This window comes from Ambystoma mexicanum, chromosome 6q, assembly GCF_040938575.1.
Source record: "Ambystoma mexicanum isolate Mex_15411 chromosome 6q, UKY_AmexF1_1, whole genome shotgun sequence".
Lineage (NCBI taxonomy): Eukaryota > Metazoa > Chordata > Amphibia > Caudata > Ambystomatidae > Ambystoma > Ambystoma mexicanum.
In genome coordinates this window covers 296,140,680-296,155,897 of record NC_090937.1, presented here as the reverse complement: position 1 = coordinate 296,155,897, position 15,218 = coordinate 296,140,680, and the positions used below count along the sequence as shown (strand labels likewise).

The 15,218-nt window shown below is 44.6% G+C and overlaps 1 protein-coding gene across 1 annotated transcript in view; it reads left to right on the top strand.

The window, feature by feature from the left end:
- Nucleotides 1-8,928, top strand: part of LOC138515207 (uncharacterized) — a 154,842-nt gene extending 145,914 nt beyond the window's left edge. The window contains exon 10 of the mRNA XM_069630167.1: nucleotides 8,821-8,928. Coding sequence (XP_069486268.1) covers nucleotides 8,821-8,928 — 108 coding nt within the window. The remainder of the gene's footprint in view (nucleotides 1-8,820) is intronic.
- The last annotated feature ends 6,290 nt before the right edge of the window (nucleotides 8,929-15,218 follow it).

Genomic DNA, 15,218 nt, shown 5'->3' with positions numbered 1-15,218 from the left:
CGACAACAAAAGGGGGGCAGGGCAGCACGGAACACAGAAGGAGATACTACTACAGGCACAGCTCAAGGGCTTTGTGTATCATCCGATTTCCCTGGAGATACCGTCCTTGTAAGGAACCATACAAGGAAAAGGTGGGACGAGCCAAGACTTAATGGTCCCTTTACAGTGGAGGACTGCACTCCCTCCGCAGTGAAACTACAAGGCAGTAGAGCTTAGATTTTCCTGGGCAATATCAAACCCCGCATCGGAGAAGGCCCCCTGCCTGTACCCCAGCATGAGGAGACTACGGGGAAGAACCACAGCACGTGCAGACGAGATCAATGACAAAGAAAAAGGACGCATGACCATCCAGACAAATAACTTTTTTGCAAATTGTGGCTTAAAATTGGACACTTCCTCTGAGCAAAAAAAAAAGGGGGATGAGGGCATAAACGAAGGACACTCTGTGCATCCTAGTTGCAGGTTGAAGAAGAAAATTGCACGTATAAGCCACACCATAGTCTGTTGAAGTTGAACTTTAAATCGACACACATTAAAACTGTGACGAGGAAATAACATGCCAAATTTTTATTGAGGACACGTAAATTGGAAGAAAATACAGTATCCAGACTCATTCCACACAAGACCCTATTCGGAATCACTTATGGTGTCCCACAGTAGTGACATCCCCAAAGATGAGGTAATATATTTTAATCTAGTGCTAAGATCATACCCTTCATTGGTGGGAAGGCTCTCCAGTGTCACTGACTTTCATCAAGAAAACAAAAAGACAATAAGAAGATTGCTTACTGTAATTGCTGAGCAATTTCTCCTACTTCCTGAATACAGCGAGGAGAAGCGAAATGTCCCAAGCAGACAAGGAAGTAAATGAGCTTGTCAATACATTGTTCTTTCGAATAATTGAAGTAATTGAAGACTGTCCAAATCTTATCGGAAGGACAACTGATGTACTCACGTTTCTTTGAGACCCAGAAAATACAGAACATCTAAGCCAACTCCTAAATAAAATTGTAATCTTAGTTGCACTCCACGCAAACGGACCGTGCAGACATTGTTTACATTGAAGTGAAAGCATACAGTCTTGAACATCAGCAAAACGGGACAAATGCCCCTGTCACCAGAAGACAGTAGATTGGCCCACAATGTTCTCTTTTGTTTAATCACTGATTTTCCAGAGCTAGTGGAGAGACCGGGCGATGTTGGCATTCTCACATTCATCAGAGACCCAGCCAATACTGAACAAACGGGCATGCTCTTGCATGGAATAGTACTGAAAGTGGAACTCTCTAACCATCAGCAGAACTATCTGAGGAGATTCTAAAAGCTTTCCGCCGAGGGACAGATCAAGCGAGCATTGCCAGAGATTTCCTTTCTTATTTTCCATTAACAAAGGCAACATGTCTTCGGGACTGAAGCAGATCAGGGGCACGAACTGGGAGCTGACATACTTTGAACATGCACAGTAAAGAGACTTGCTGAATTATCACTTCATTTTTGACACTTCCTATATTTTAGTAAAAGAACTGTATCCTGAGAAAATAGACAATTCATTATTCACAAGAGGAGGGACACTTGTGTAACACCTGCAACTCACAACAAAGAATCCAAAAGACAATATTGTTTAAAGGAGTATCGTAAAAAATTAACATTTTGGCGAATGATTGAGATGGGGATCCAGAGCAGCAACCTTGTCCTCCCACAGGAGGAAAGAAGGCCAAGTTTCTCTGGAAGTAAATGCTGCCGCCTGACATACAGGGGAATAATGTATTTGTGTATTATATTCATCATTGTTTTATTGTCATTAACAATCAGTACGGCATTTTTTATTGGTGCACAAAGTGTTCCTATTCCAGTGCACCCACCTGATGATGTACGCATGAAACCCATGAAAATACCCAGACCTTACATAGTCATTCCAGTCCCGAGAAGATCTGATGGTAGAATGAATGAACTCGAGATGGATGTGATCAGCAATAACACACACACACTTGTGGTAACAGATGAATTGAAAAGCCGGAGACAGGGTCAGCAAAGAGCGAATGAAAAAGGGTTACTGACAACCACACGCATGCAAACACGGAATGCACACACAACAGGCCTAGTGTCAATGACTACAGAACCACAATCCGAAGCATGGGTGAAGAAGAGACAGCCTACTGTGGAAAGTTCCACTACAAATTAGATGAAAAGACAATCGGAAAAAGCTGAACTCCTGAAGAGACAAGAGGAATTGGTGAAGAAACCACCAGAAATTACAGTAATGAACACCCCTGAGACAACACTGATGGAGACAAAGAGAAACTCAAAGAAGATCTCAAAGCCCAACTGATAGCAGAATCCATCTGGCCGTCATTAGCCAGAGCCAGGAAGAGGCAAGACAAATGGCACAGATGAGGAGGCCGGCCTGCACCATGGACCGGAAAACCTGAGAATCCTCCAGCAAGAAAGAGCCATACAGATGCATTCACGGATGTAGTTATAGCAAACTACATGAAAACCTTAAGAAGTAAGAGGAGTATGCATGGAGATGACAATGAACTAAACGATTACTTGGATAGTACAGCACATTTAGGAAACAACATTTGGTACCAGCACATGAAAGAAGTTGGAAGACAAAATTCAGAAGGGGAATGCTTTGTTTGTGCACACCTACCATACAGCATGGGGAAGTCCAAGATCTTTGTAGCTGTAGAAATTGATGTCCAGACAACACACTGTCTTTCACATGTAGCCATGTGCAAAACCAGAGGCCAGTTTGTGGGAAGTGATGCTTCCCTAATATGGGCAACTGAAACAGCATATCCAGAAGAAGATGATTATATCCTAGATATAAAGACAAGAAATAGAGCTCAAACTAGAAATCACGTGATCTGGTATGAGAAACCTGGAGTGAAAGGAGCAGGAATCAGATGGGAAGTGAATCAGAAGCTAAATGTCCAAGGAAAAACACCAGAAGAGGCTCAAAGTTGGAAGAACAGAGGCCAAATGCAGATTTGGGGAACAGTGCTTTCACCAGATGGATGGGGGAAAAGGAGTAGTGATTTGCAGAGCATGGAGGGTCCTTTGAGCCTGCAAGGAAGCAATTGAAAATTCACAAAGGCTATGCAAGCCATTGTGGCCAAAACTCGCAAAACTACTACATGGGTTGAAGACAGAGGAGGACCTTTGCAGATAGTGCCACTAGAAAGCTCAAAATTGTGCTTCAGGAATAATGGCACAAGAAAAATGGGAGAGAATCAGAACTGTGGATGAGCTTTTGATGGTCCATGAATGGTGCACGGAACTGCAGTAATTATGGATCACTATTGGGCATGTGGATCCAAAGCATACATCAGACTGCCGAGAAACTGGGGAGGTAAATGCACCATAGTGAATGTCCACATTCCAGCACTAGTGATCCCGAAAAGTGACCTAAATATAGACAGTTTTCTGAAAGCAGATGCTCACCTGAGGAAAAGGAGATCTGTGGAACTGATGACTCGATTGAAAAGGGAAAATTACTTCTCTGCCAAATGTGAAGAAGCCTTTCATGCAATCCCATATGAACACAGGCTGTTTAGCCTCACCTCATCAGTGTTTGCGACAATCCTCATGCCAAGATTCCAAGTTGGAGCAAATACTAAATGGTTGCAGATAACCAGATGGGAGTTACTGCAGACCATCAACACAACAATAAAAGGATTCAATGCAATCAAGGAAGAGTTAAAAGCCATCCGACTGATGACTCTCCAGAACAGATATGTGCTTGACATGATCACAGCTATGGATGGAGGACTTTGTGAAAAAATCGGAGAATCATGTTGCACTTTTTTATACCTTCTCACAATGAGGAAAATGGAACCCTAACAGAAGCAATAGGTATGCTGACAAAACTGCAGATCCAGATGATTGATGAAACTGACGAAGTTGATGATGACAGTTGGTTTGGATCACTATTCTCATGGGTCCCACAATGGATGGCAGATGCATTCAAGTTCCTGGGAGCCCTGTTAGTGATGATATTACTAGGTGTTTGTGTTATCAAGATAATAATCTCTCAATGCCAGAAGACTGGGAAGAAATCCATAGGGATGAAGATCATGATTGATGTCAAGCCAGGATGGAGGCCCAAAGACCTGACTGATAAAGAAATAAGAGACTTTGTGAAGGTCAGCATTCACGCACCAGAAGGAACAAAGTTTCTCTACCCCAGGAAAGATGGGTTTACTGCAGCCCAAATGGACAGTGTCAACTGATGACATGGAATACAGATGAACATGTAAAGACAGCAGGAAGCGTGAAAGGAGTAATACAAATATGGACTCCAAAGAGACACTTCTTCAGACCATCATGTATAGATCCAGAAGATGAAGAAGGAATAAACCCAGGTGATGAAGTGAATATGAATGCAGAAGAACCAAGTAAGACGAATGCAATGACAGAAGTGAAAGTGGTCAATGAATCCCCCAGAGGGGGGAGTGTAGAGAAGGTCCCAAATAAAACCTGCACTCAAATCGTCCCTTTTGAAGTTCCAGGAACATTCACACCGAGATATGTAACGTATGACCAGCAAATAAACCAGCAGAGAGCCACAGTAGGGCTCTGCCCAGTGCCTATGAGAGGAACAGCACCTACTGAAGTACCAATACCAAGAAAACCATGGACAGTAAGGTATCCATTAAGAAAACCCTACCAACAAATTAAACGAAACGAAGATTGCCTAAGTACAGTTCCGGAAGAAACCAAAAAGGTCTTAATGGAAGACGAATGGTGACGTCACAAGGGCCCGGACTGACTTGCAGATAGAAGAAATGACAACCAGAGAATGACACACAGAGCCAAAACGCCATGAATAAGGATATCGTGAACCTAAAGTGAAAGGACGATGTCTAAATGCAAAGAAGTTCAAGCTGTAATCAAGATGAAGATATTCGACTAGTTAACACCTGTAAATATGCTTGGAACAACAAGAAAGCTAAGAAAACAGTGCAGCTTGCTATGCTTAGTATAGGAATGGTGCAGTAAGCGCCATTATACATAATCTACTTCAAACGAACCACAGCATTATAAGTATATTTCTACTTTGAGCAAAAAGCAGAATCAACCCAGGTTACTAAAGGCCAAATGAGAAAGATTCATATTTAGCAAAATGAGAAGAGACGGCTGAATCGAAACTCGGCAGAGGAAATTCGTGCCAGGAAAGCCAAGGTCATACTAATAAAAGAGGTGAACAGTAGCTACATCTAATTGAAACTGAGAACAGAATATCCTGCCTCTGAAAGGTCGAGATAAGAAAACATAGGCAGGTGGTGGGCTAAATGACAATCAAATACACAAATTGGGAGAAAAGAGACAAATTCACAATGTAGGAATCACGTGACCACCCGAGCAAGGAGAAGCGAGGGTTCACACCTACGCTTGCCACCTGACCAAGCAGAGATATCAGAACTTTTCCAGACAGAAGATGCAGTTTCGAGGCAAACCACAGAGAACTAATTGACACATGGCTACTAAAGTAATGATTGATTGTAACCATAATTGGAGTAAGGCCGGGTAACTAAGGGGGACCCCGCACCTGGCCGACCATTCTGCGTGCTGCTAAGCAAAGTGGAAAAGTATGCATGGGGTTGGTGCCAACCCAATCACAATGGACCAAATAATCTAGGGTCCTAAAGTTAGTAGAACCAATGGGACGTCGTACTTCTAGTGACATCTACAGTAGTCATTTTTGAAGGAAGGGCTTACATGCACACCTGACAGTGTTTACACAATCCCCTCACTCCGTTACCATATACAGATATAGTACCTATAGTAAAGTTACCTTGTTGTTACTGACGGGCCCATTGGTCAGCACTCACCCTCGAAAACTAGTAATACAAGATAGCTGCACCATGCGAGGACAGAGTGCAGGATTCACATACTCCAGCAAGGATCAATAATCAGGACTCAGTAAATTGGCAAAGGGAAGTCCGTTTAATGAAACATACATCAGCTTATGGAAATCAGCAGCATCACGAACACCTGCCTCACCCTGACTTCCTCGAACATTGGTCCAACAGCCTCTTTTATGGGCAAAATCCGTCATCATTGACATCTAATTCTACAAAAAATCATCATGCAATACAATTGGTTGGGAAAGGTAACTTAAGTATAGGTCTTATAACTGTATATAGAAATAACACAAGTGGATTGGATAACTCTTATTGGGTGGGCGTCTATGCCCTTCCCTCTACACCACACGTGATTGACGTCACTTCAAGTACGACGTCTCATTGGTTACAATGTCTATAGGACCCTAGATTACATGGTCCGTTGTGATTGGGCAAGTTACACCCCTAAACATAAATCTCCATTTTAATTAGCAGCATGCAGAATAGACACCCAGGTGCCTAGTGTACCAAGATTCACCCTGCCTCCCTTCCATCAATCAGTGGTTTAGGGCTATGTGTCAATTAGTTGGCTGGGTATGGCCTCGGATCTGTAGTCTCTTATCAGGAAAAGTTATGGCACCTTCTGGTTCTGGATGACATCATGCGGTGGTACATCTTCACGCCTGTCTGGTCATGTGTTGGTCCATCGTGAATCTGCTTGAGTTTCCAACATTTTGTGCATTTAATTCTGTATGCGCTTAGCCACCTCCATGGGCCTCTCTTATCTTGACCTTCACGGGCGGGCTGGGATGCTCTGAAGTTGGAGCTTCGTGAGCTCACGCTCACCTCCCCTTCTCTGGTTGACCTCGATTTCCCCGGCATGAGCCATCCTTTGTTAAGTTTCGATCCCGCTCCTTTCCTCAGCTTGGGCCTGGATATGAAATTTGGCCAGTCAGGCCTTGGCCACCTGGGAGCACTTCTGTTTATACAAAATGGAGTCGCACATGTACATTGCTGTATTGGGGTAGATGTATACAGTCAGCGCTTGCCGCTCTAACTTCTACTAAGCATTGCAAGCAGAATCGATTACTTAGCATCTTGCGTTTCAAGCTTATTTACACACGTTCAATAAGGCGGTTGCTTCCATCTTGTCTCATGGCACCATTCTCATACATTTTTCACAGTGTCTCTCCCCTTTGTCCTTTACAATTATCCTCGCAGTTGTCAGTACTGGCATGCATGCTTTAAGTACTCCTTCAGTTCATTCTTGGAGCTGCTCTGGTCCTTGTTTCATCTCCACTGGCCTTCCATTATGGCTTTTGGAGTCTCTTCATGGACTGTGTGTAGGCATTCATCCTCGTTCCGTATCAACGGCTGATATGGTTGTCTGATTGGGTACTGTGCTGCCCAGGGTTGCCTGGTTATGGGCATTTCAACAGGTATTGATCTTCTAATGTACACAGGGCAGAGGCCCATTGCAGCCCTTTGTTGGTTCAGCTGCTCCTCGTACGTCACATACCTTGGCGAGTACTTTACTGGCACCTCGAAGCGAGGGGCAGGGGTGCAGACCACGTCTGGGGACACCTCTACACTCCCCCCTATGGTCGGTTCATCGACCACTCCTGTTTCCTCCTTTATATTCAGTTTCTTTGATTCATCAGCTTCTTGCTCATCGTCTCCTGGGTTTACACAAGATGGCGTGAATGTATGCAATTTGGGTGTCCATATCTTTATCACTCCTTTCAACCTTCCTGCTGTTCTCACATGCTCATCTTTGTTCCAGGTCATCAATTGGCATTGTCCATTTGGACTGCAGTAAATCCATTTGCCTTCATACCTTCTTCGTTTCTTGGGATAAGTGAATTTTGTTCCCTCTGGTGCAAATTCACTGGACTTCACAAAGTCCTTTATCTCCTCATCTGTCAGGTCTCTGGGCTTCCAGCCTGGTTCGACATCGACCATAATTTTCATCCCGATGGCCTTCTTTGCAGTTTTATGGCACTATGTGTTGATTATCTTGATAACACAGAATCCTAGCAGCACCATTGTTAGCAAGGCTCCCAGAAACTTGAATATATTGGCCATCCATTGTGGGACCCATGAGAATAGGTTCCCAAACCAGCTCTCATCATCTACTTCATCTGTTTCCTCAGTCATCTGGTTTTTCAGGGTTGTTAACATGCTTATGGCCTCTGTGAGGGTTCAATTTTCTTCGTCGTGTGATGGTATAAAAGTGCAGCATGATTCTCCAATTTTTGCGCAAACACCACCATCCATTGCGGTGATCATGTCAAGCACATATCTGTTCTGGAGGGTCATCAGTCTGACTGCTCTAAGCTCTTCTTTGATTGCATTGAACCATTTTATTGTGGTGTTGATAGTCTGCAGTAACTCCCATCTCGTTATCTGCAACCACTTGGTGTTTGCAGCAACTTGGATATGCGGCAAGAGTATTGTTGTAAATACTGATGAGGTTAGGCTAAACAGCCTGTGTTCATAGGGAATGGCATAGAATGCGTCCTCTGATTTGGCAGAGAAATAATTCTCCCTCTTCATTCTTGACTTTAGTTCCACAGACCTCCTTTTCCTCAGGTGTGCATCTGCTTTCGGAAAGCTGTCCAAATTCAGTTCACTTTTTGGGATCACCAGTACGGGAACGTGGACGTTCACCAGTGTGCATATGCCTCCCCAGTTCTTTGGTAGTCTTATGTAGGCCTTGGATCCACCTGCCCAGTAATGGTCCATTAGGACTGCGGTTCCTTGTGCCATTCCTGGGGCTTCATATATTCGTCCACAGTTTTGATTCTCCCCCATTTTCCTTGTGCCATTACTTCTAAACACCAGTTTTGGGTTTTCCAGTGGTACTATTTGCAGGGGGCCTCCTCTGTCTTCGACCCACGTTAACAGCTTTACCAATTTTGGCCAAAGTGGTTTACAAAGTCTTTGTGAATTTTCTATTGCTTCTTGGCAGGCTCCAAGGACCATCCAAGCTCAGCAGATTACGACTCCTTCTTCCCAACCGTCAGGGGACACTACTGATCCCAAGATCTGCATTTGGCCTCGGTTTTTCCAAATTTGAGCTTCTTCTGCCATTTTCCCTTGGACATTCAGTCTTGAGTTTATTTCCCACCTTATTCCCGACCCTTTGATGTCAGGATTTTCATATCTAATCACATGAGTCTTGGTGTGCACCCTATTTCTTGTTTTGATGTCCTGGACAAACCCATCTTCATCAGTGTAGTCCTTTTCGTTGGCCCATATCAATGAAGCATATCTTCCCATGAATTGTCCTCTGGTGTTGCACATAGCTACGTGTGACATACAGTGTGCTGTGGGGACACCTACTTCTACAGCAGCGAAGATCTTGGACTTCCCCATGCTGTATGGCAGGAGTGCATAGATGAAACATTCTCCTTCTGATTTTCTTCGTCCAACTTCCTTCATGTGCTGGTACCATATGTTGTTTCCAAGATGGGCTGTGCTGTCCAAGTAGTCGTTTAGTTCATTGTCCGTTTCATATGGGCTTCTATTTATTCTTAACGTTTTTCTGTAGTTGACCATCACTATGTCTCTGAATGCGTCTGTACTGCTCTTTCGTTCAGGTAGGTTCTCGGGTATTATCCTTGGAGGGGCAGGTTTCATTTCCTGCCCTGCAGTAACAGGGGGAGGTTTTGTGTTTCTTTTCCTTCCCTCGTGCATTCTTTTGTAGATTTCCTCCCACCACATCTGGCTTACCATTCTTCCAACACGCGGCAGCGTTGTAGGCTCGGTAGTTGCTTCTAGCATTGGAACTGGTGTGCTCGCTATCATAGTTGTGGTAGTTGTCTTGCTCAGCTCTTCATGTAACTCCTTTGCCCTATGTATGATTGGTAACACATACTCAGCTATCGCATGTGTTTTCTTAGTGAGTTCTTTCATTGCTTCCTTTGTTCTATCGAGTGATTTTGCTATTTCACTTCGGTTTGGTTTCTCGCGTTGCTCCCTGCCTTCTGGAGCTGCTTGTTCCACGGGTGATTTTTCTTTTTCAGTTGGTTTAGCCTGCAGGTTCGTAGCCCTTGACACTCGCCCTTGTTCATGTGCACTCAGTGTATGGGTGCGTGCCGTGGACAGGGCTATGTTATCATGCATTCCGTGCTGACCCTGTCTCCAGCCTTTCTCACCATTCATTACTTCAAGTAAGTGTTACTGCTAATTGCATTCAACTGCAAATTGTTTGCTTTATCACCAGTTTTTCTTGGAAAAGGGATAACAATATAAGGTCTGGGTGCTTTTGTGGGCCCCAGATGTTCATTACCTGGTGGATGCAAAGACATTGGGACTCTTCGTGCACCAATACAAAATTCAGTTCTAATAGTTAACGATAAAAATACTACAATAATCACAATGCATATACATATGACGGCCTTGAAAGACAGCTTGCAGCATCTCCTTCCAGGGAACCGTGGGCGCCCTTCTGCTGGTGGCACAACTAAATTACTGTTTTGGGCCCCCATCTCAAATACGTCCACAGTCAATAGTTTATTTCTCTTCTTATTCTGTTTTCGTCGTTCAAAGTTCAATAAACACTAAAGTGACAAGTGCAGTTCAATGTCCCCCCTCTTAGGAGTGATGATGATGATAGTCTCTAAGTATGGAGTACAGTTCATTTACTAGAATATGGAAAAAGGTTAAACTATCGTTTCCAACACATCGCAATTAATTTAGCATTTCTATGATAAACGTAGTCCCAGGGCACTCTTCCAACTCGCCTTGACCCTGAGGACAGGCAGGAATCTGTTCGTAGTGACACCATGAAATGATGGCTTCGCTACACATCATGCATAGATAAACTATTGCAAAAATAAAAACTAAAATAAAAATAAAAGTGAACATATGAGGATATGAGGAGGTAGGAAAAAATAAGAAAAAGGTTGAAAAATGTAAACACAGCAGTGAAGTTCATGTCGCTGTTCCTTTCACTTGGTCGTTCGAGGTCGAGTTGAGGAACAGTCTCTCTCTTCCCCATTTACTCCACTGCGGAATGATAATGCACAAAATAGGGAAAAATAAGAAAAATAGGAGAAGAAGTTCAGAATGTAGTTATCCCCTTTCGATTCGTTCTACATTGGGAGCATGAAGAACTGTGTCTTTGTTTCCTTGCTCTGCCCCCGGCTGGGGATTCTAAAGGGTTTTGATTGAATCTCTCTTTTCTAAGGCTCGCCTCAGCAGCGGATGTCCATAATTGCTTCTTAATTGTGATGCAATAGCTCTTAGGAGCCTGTTCAGTTGGGCATTCTTTGCTGGATCATTAAGAAAAGTGGGCACATCAATGTTGCGGGGTCTGCCCACTAGTTCTGGAAAGTTTTCAATGAGATGAAAGAAAACGCGAAATGCATACCGACTGTCTTCCGGTATTAATGACATTTGTCTGGTTCTTTGGCTCTAAAGTCACAGGCCTTCTCTCGCAGTGTGCTTTCAGTTGTTGTTTTTTCTCTTCGATCTGTCCCTCGTCGGCTAGTCTCACTGAAATCTCCTTAGGAATTCTCGCTGGAAATTGGACAGCTCCACCAGGAGTGCGCCCATCTGTGGGGCGTTAGCCGGATTCCGAAGAAAGGTGATGACGTCAACATCTGCAGGTCTCCCCACCATTTCCGGATAGTCTGTGTATCTTCAGGTGATATGGACATTTGCCTCGTTTGCTGGGTCCTAATCACAGTCCCTTCTCTTGATGCAAACAGGTTTTGCACTTTCCTGCTGCGTGAGTTGCAACCACGTGGTTCAGCTTGTACCACACTTGGTTGAGGAAGTAATAGTTTTTTGGATCTCTAATGAATGTCAATGTATCTGTAGTTCTCCCGATAAGTCCTGGACATTCTTCGATGATGCGGAAGAACAAAATATATGTGATCTCGTCAATGATTACTTGAGGCAGGAGCATTGGTCTTTGAGTCACTGTGCTCGGGCAACTCGGCGAAGACCTCTGCGTTGACAGACAATAGTTGCCAGATTACCTTCTTGTTTGCAGGGTCTTGAATGAATTCAGTAACGCTAGCTTCTCTGCCTATAAGTGAAGGGTAGGACAGTGCCACCAGTTGGAAGTAGGTTAGCACATCCCACGTGAGGCTTCTGCTGGGATGAACCATATGTCCATGAACAAAGTCTTGATCTTACTTCTTATCAGAGTCTTAGGTTTTAAATGCTTTGTGTGGCTTTCAATTTTCATGAGATTAACACTTTTGCTGATATGAGTACGTGATTTTCTTCCTTTACCCTGCACCTTTGGCAGCACAGAGTGTTTGCTTGCTTACTATTGTCTCTTTTAGTGTATACGAAAAAGTTCAGTCGCAGGCACAATTTTCACAATAGTTCTTTTGTTGGCTGTACTGACTTGTTCGTGTAATTGTTCTTTTCACACGTTTCACTTGGCTCGAGGAAATGTCTTGTTTTACGAGTCTCACTTTCCTAACGTTCTCGTTACTTGTCTGCTCATGCATCCTTCTTCCTCGCCATAGATCTTGTCTGCACGTGCTGAGGTTCTCTCTCCTTATCTGTAGGTTCTTCGTCACTGGGTGCAGCAGGAGTGCTCTCTCCTATGAATAGCTTGATGTCGTTCATGAAAATCCAGGCTCTTCGGCCCACAAGCTTGACAGCGGACGGGGTGCAGTCCTCTACGATGAAGGGGCCGTGAAATCTCAGTTCGTCCCATTTCTTTCTCGTAAAGTTCTTCACAAGAACTCTGTCTCCAGGGAAGACAAGGGGTGCGCCAAGGCTAAGAGCTGTGCCTGCATCAGCATTGTCTGTTGTGGTTTGTGCTGTGCTGTCCCCTTTCCGCCATCGCTGCAGCTGGCCTGAAATGATAGAGGTGCTGGCTATGAGACAGTCTAGGTACGCTTTCATCTCATCTCCCAAAACCTCCCTAGTTGACTGGGCATCAGATCTAGCTCTGTCTCGGGGGGTAAGAGGGGTCCTCATCCTTCTCCCAGTGACTATTTCGTGCGGCGTAAGATGATGGTCGGAGCCTGGTTGGTTCCGAAGCACATACAATGCCAGTGGTAGGCAGTGCATCCATCCCTTTCTTGATGTGTGTTTCAACTTGGCTATCCTTTCCTTAAGCAAGCCATTGATTTGTTCACATATCCCATTTCCCTCTGGGTGATACGCCAACGAAAACTTATGCTTTATACCCAGTAACAAGCTAATCTGTTCGAACACTGCCATTGTCTGATCTCATAACCTCACACACCCTCCATCTAGGGAAGACCTCCCTCACCAAGAATTTGGCAGCACAGGCGGCATCGGGGTGTGTACGGGGACCTGCTTCTATCCACCTGGAGAAGGGACACACCACCACAAGTAAATACCTGTACCCATTACACACCTGGATCAAATCGATATAATCAATATGTAGGTGCTGGAAAGGTCCATTTGGTCTGGGGATGACTCCTTTCACTACTTTCAATGTGTGCCCAGAAGTGAATTGCTGACAGATAATACAGTTTACCATAAAGAATGCAACATGCTCTGCTAAATTCGGTGTAAAGCAGTCTTTGGCAAGCGTTGCGGCAAGATTTTCCTTAGTCATATGCATTGGGTAATGGAGCTGTTCTAGAGCTATTTTTAGGAGGGCAACAGGCATTACTGGTTTACCAGTGCTGTCTTGCCTCCACAATCCGTCTGAGGGGTTTAAGGAACACCCTTCACGCTTCCATAGATTTTTCTCCTCCTGAGGTGCCTTCCCCTGGAGCTCCATTAATTGAGACTGCCCCATATTGCTGTAGGCTTCTGGTGTGGCTTGCACTACCATCATACGCTCATCGGTACGTGCCACATCCACGTCCATGATTGTTTCAGTTTTGGATGCCAATCGCTTGGCTTACGTGTCCGCTTCATGATTTCCACATGACACAAAATCTGTCCCTTTGGTTTGAGCGGCGCATTTCACGACCACTATGCCCACTGGGAGCTGTAGTGCTTTTATCAGCCTGTCCAATAAGGCTGCGTGTTCTACTGGCGTGCTGTCTGCTCGGAGGTAGCCCCTCCTTTTCCATCGCACTAATCCTGCGTGCACTGCTGACGTCACATAGGCGGAGTCGCTGTATACTGTTCCTTCCTGGTTAGCATGATTCTCAATGGCGAGTATCAGCGCCATTAGCTCTGCAGCCTTTGCCGAATAGTGAGATGGTATTCGTGCACTGACAAGTACTCTGACCTCTCCACTCGCTATTTGTTTGATCACAGCCACGCCTGTATACCTTTGTCCATCTTCTTGGTCGATTCTAGAAGACCCGTCAATAAAGACGAACTCCCTACCTGCCAGGGCATTTTCCTTTACCCTGGGGATTTCATCATAAAATTCCTCATAGTTCGCACTGTCATGCACAGGTTCTCCCTCTGTGACTGGCTCAGCTATAAACATGTCAGGGTTCATAGTTTTGCATCGCACTATTTTGATCGATGGATTAGAGATAATCACCTCGTAGGCTGATGCTCTCCGAGAAGTCAGCGTACCCTTTGGCTTTTCCAGTATGGCAAATAGCGAGTGCTCAACATATAATGTCATGGAGCACCCCATCACAATGGATGACACCTTCTCAATGGCGAACGCGGCAGCAGCTAGGATTTGTTTGCATGGGAAGTGGCCCTTCATTACCGGGTCCAAACTCCCGCTGTAATATGCTAGGGGTTTATATCCCAATGAGGTTCGCTGCGCGAGCACTGCCGTCATAAAGTTGCCACCAGTATGAGATAACAAATAGAATTCCTCAGCATAATTAGGAATCCCGAGAACTGGGGCCTTACAAATTGCCCCATTGAGTTCGGTAAACCCCTTCTCCATATCTTCATTCCATTCAATTTCTTCCCTCGTCGCCTGGGCCTTTTTAAGGGCCTGCAACAAGGGCTTGGTATATGAGCTGTAGTCGAAGACCCATGCTCTGACATAGTTGCACAGGCCTAAGAAGCTTTGCATTTGTTTTATTGTGCGCGGCTTGGCTGTGTTCATGATAGCCTCGGCCCTTTCTGGGGTTACCTTTTTCCCCTCATGTGAGATCAGTTGCCCTATGTACAACACCCCCGTTGGCAGTACTGCAACTTGTCCTTGTCCACTTTGTATCCCTTCTCAGCCGGTATACTTAATAGCTGGACTGAGTCATGTCGGCATTGCTCTTCAGTGATGCTGCATATTAGAATGTCATCTACGTACTGCAAAACAACACTGTCCACCGCAATATTGCTTAGGTCCATTTGCAGGACTCTGTTGAAAATAGAGGGAGACTCGCAATACTCCTGTGGCAGCCTGGTACTTTTCAGGCACATTTGTCTGAAAGTAAATGACGTCAGGTCTTGTGAGTCACAGTGCAATGGAATCGAGAAGAATGCATTTTTCAAATC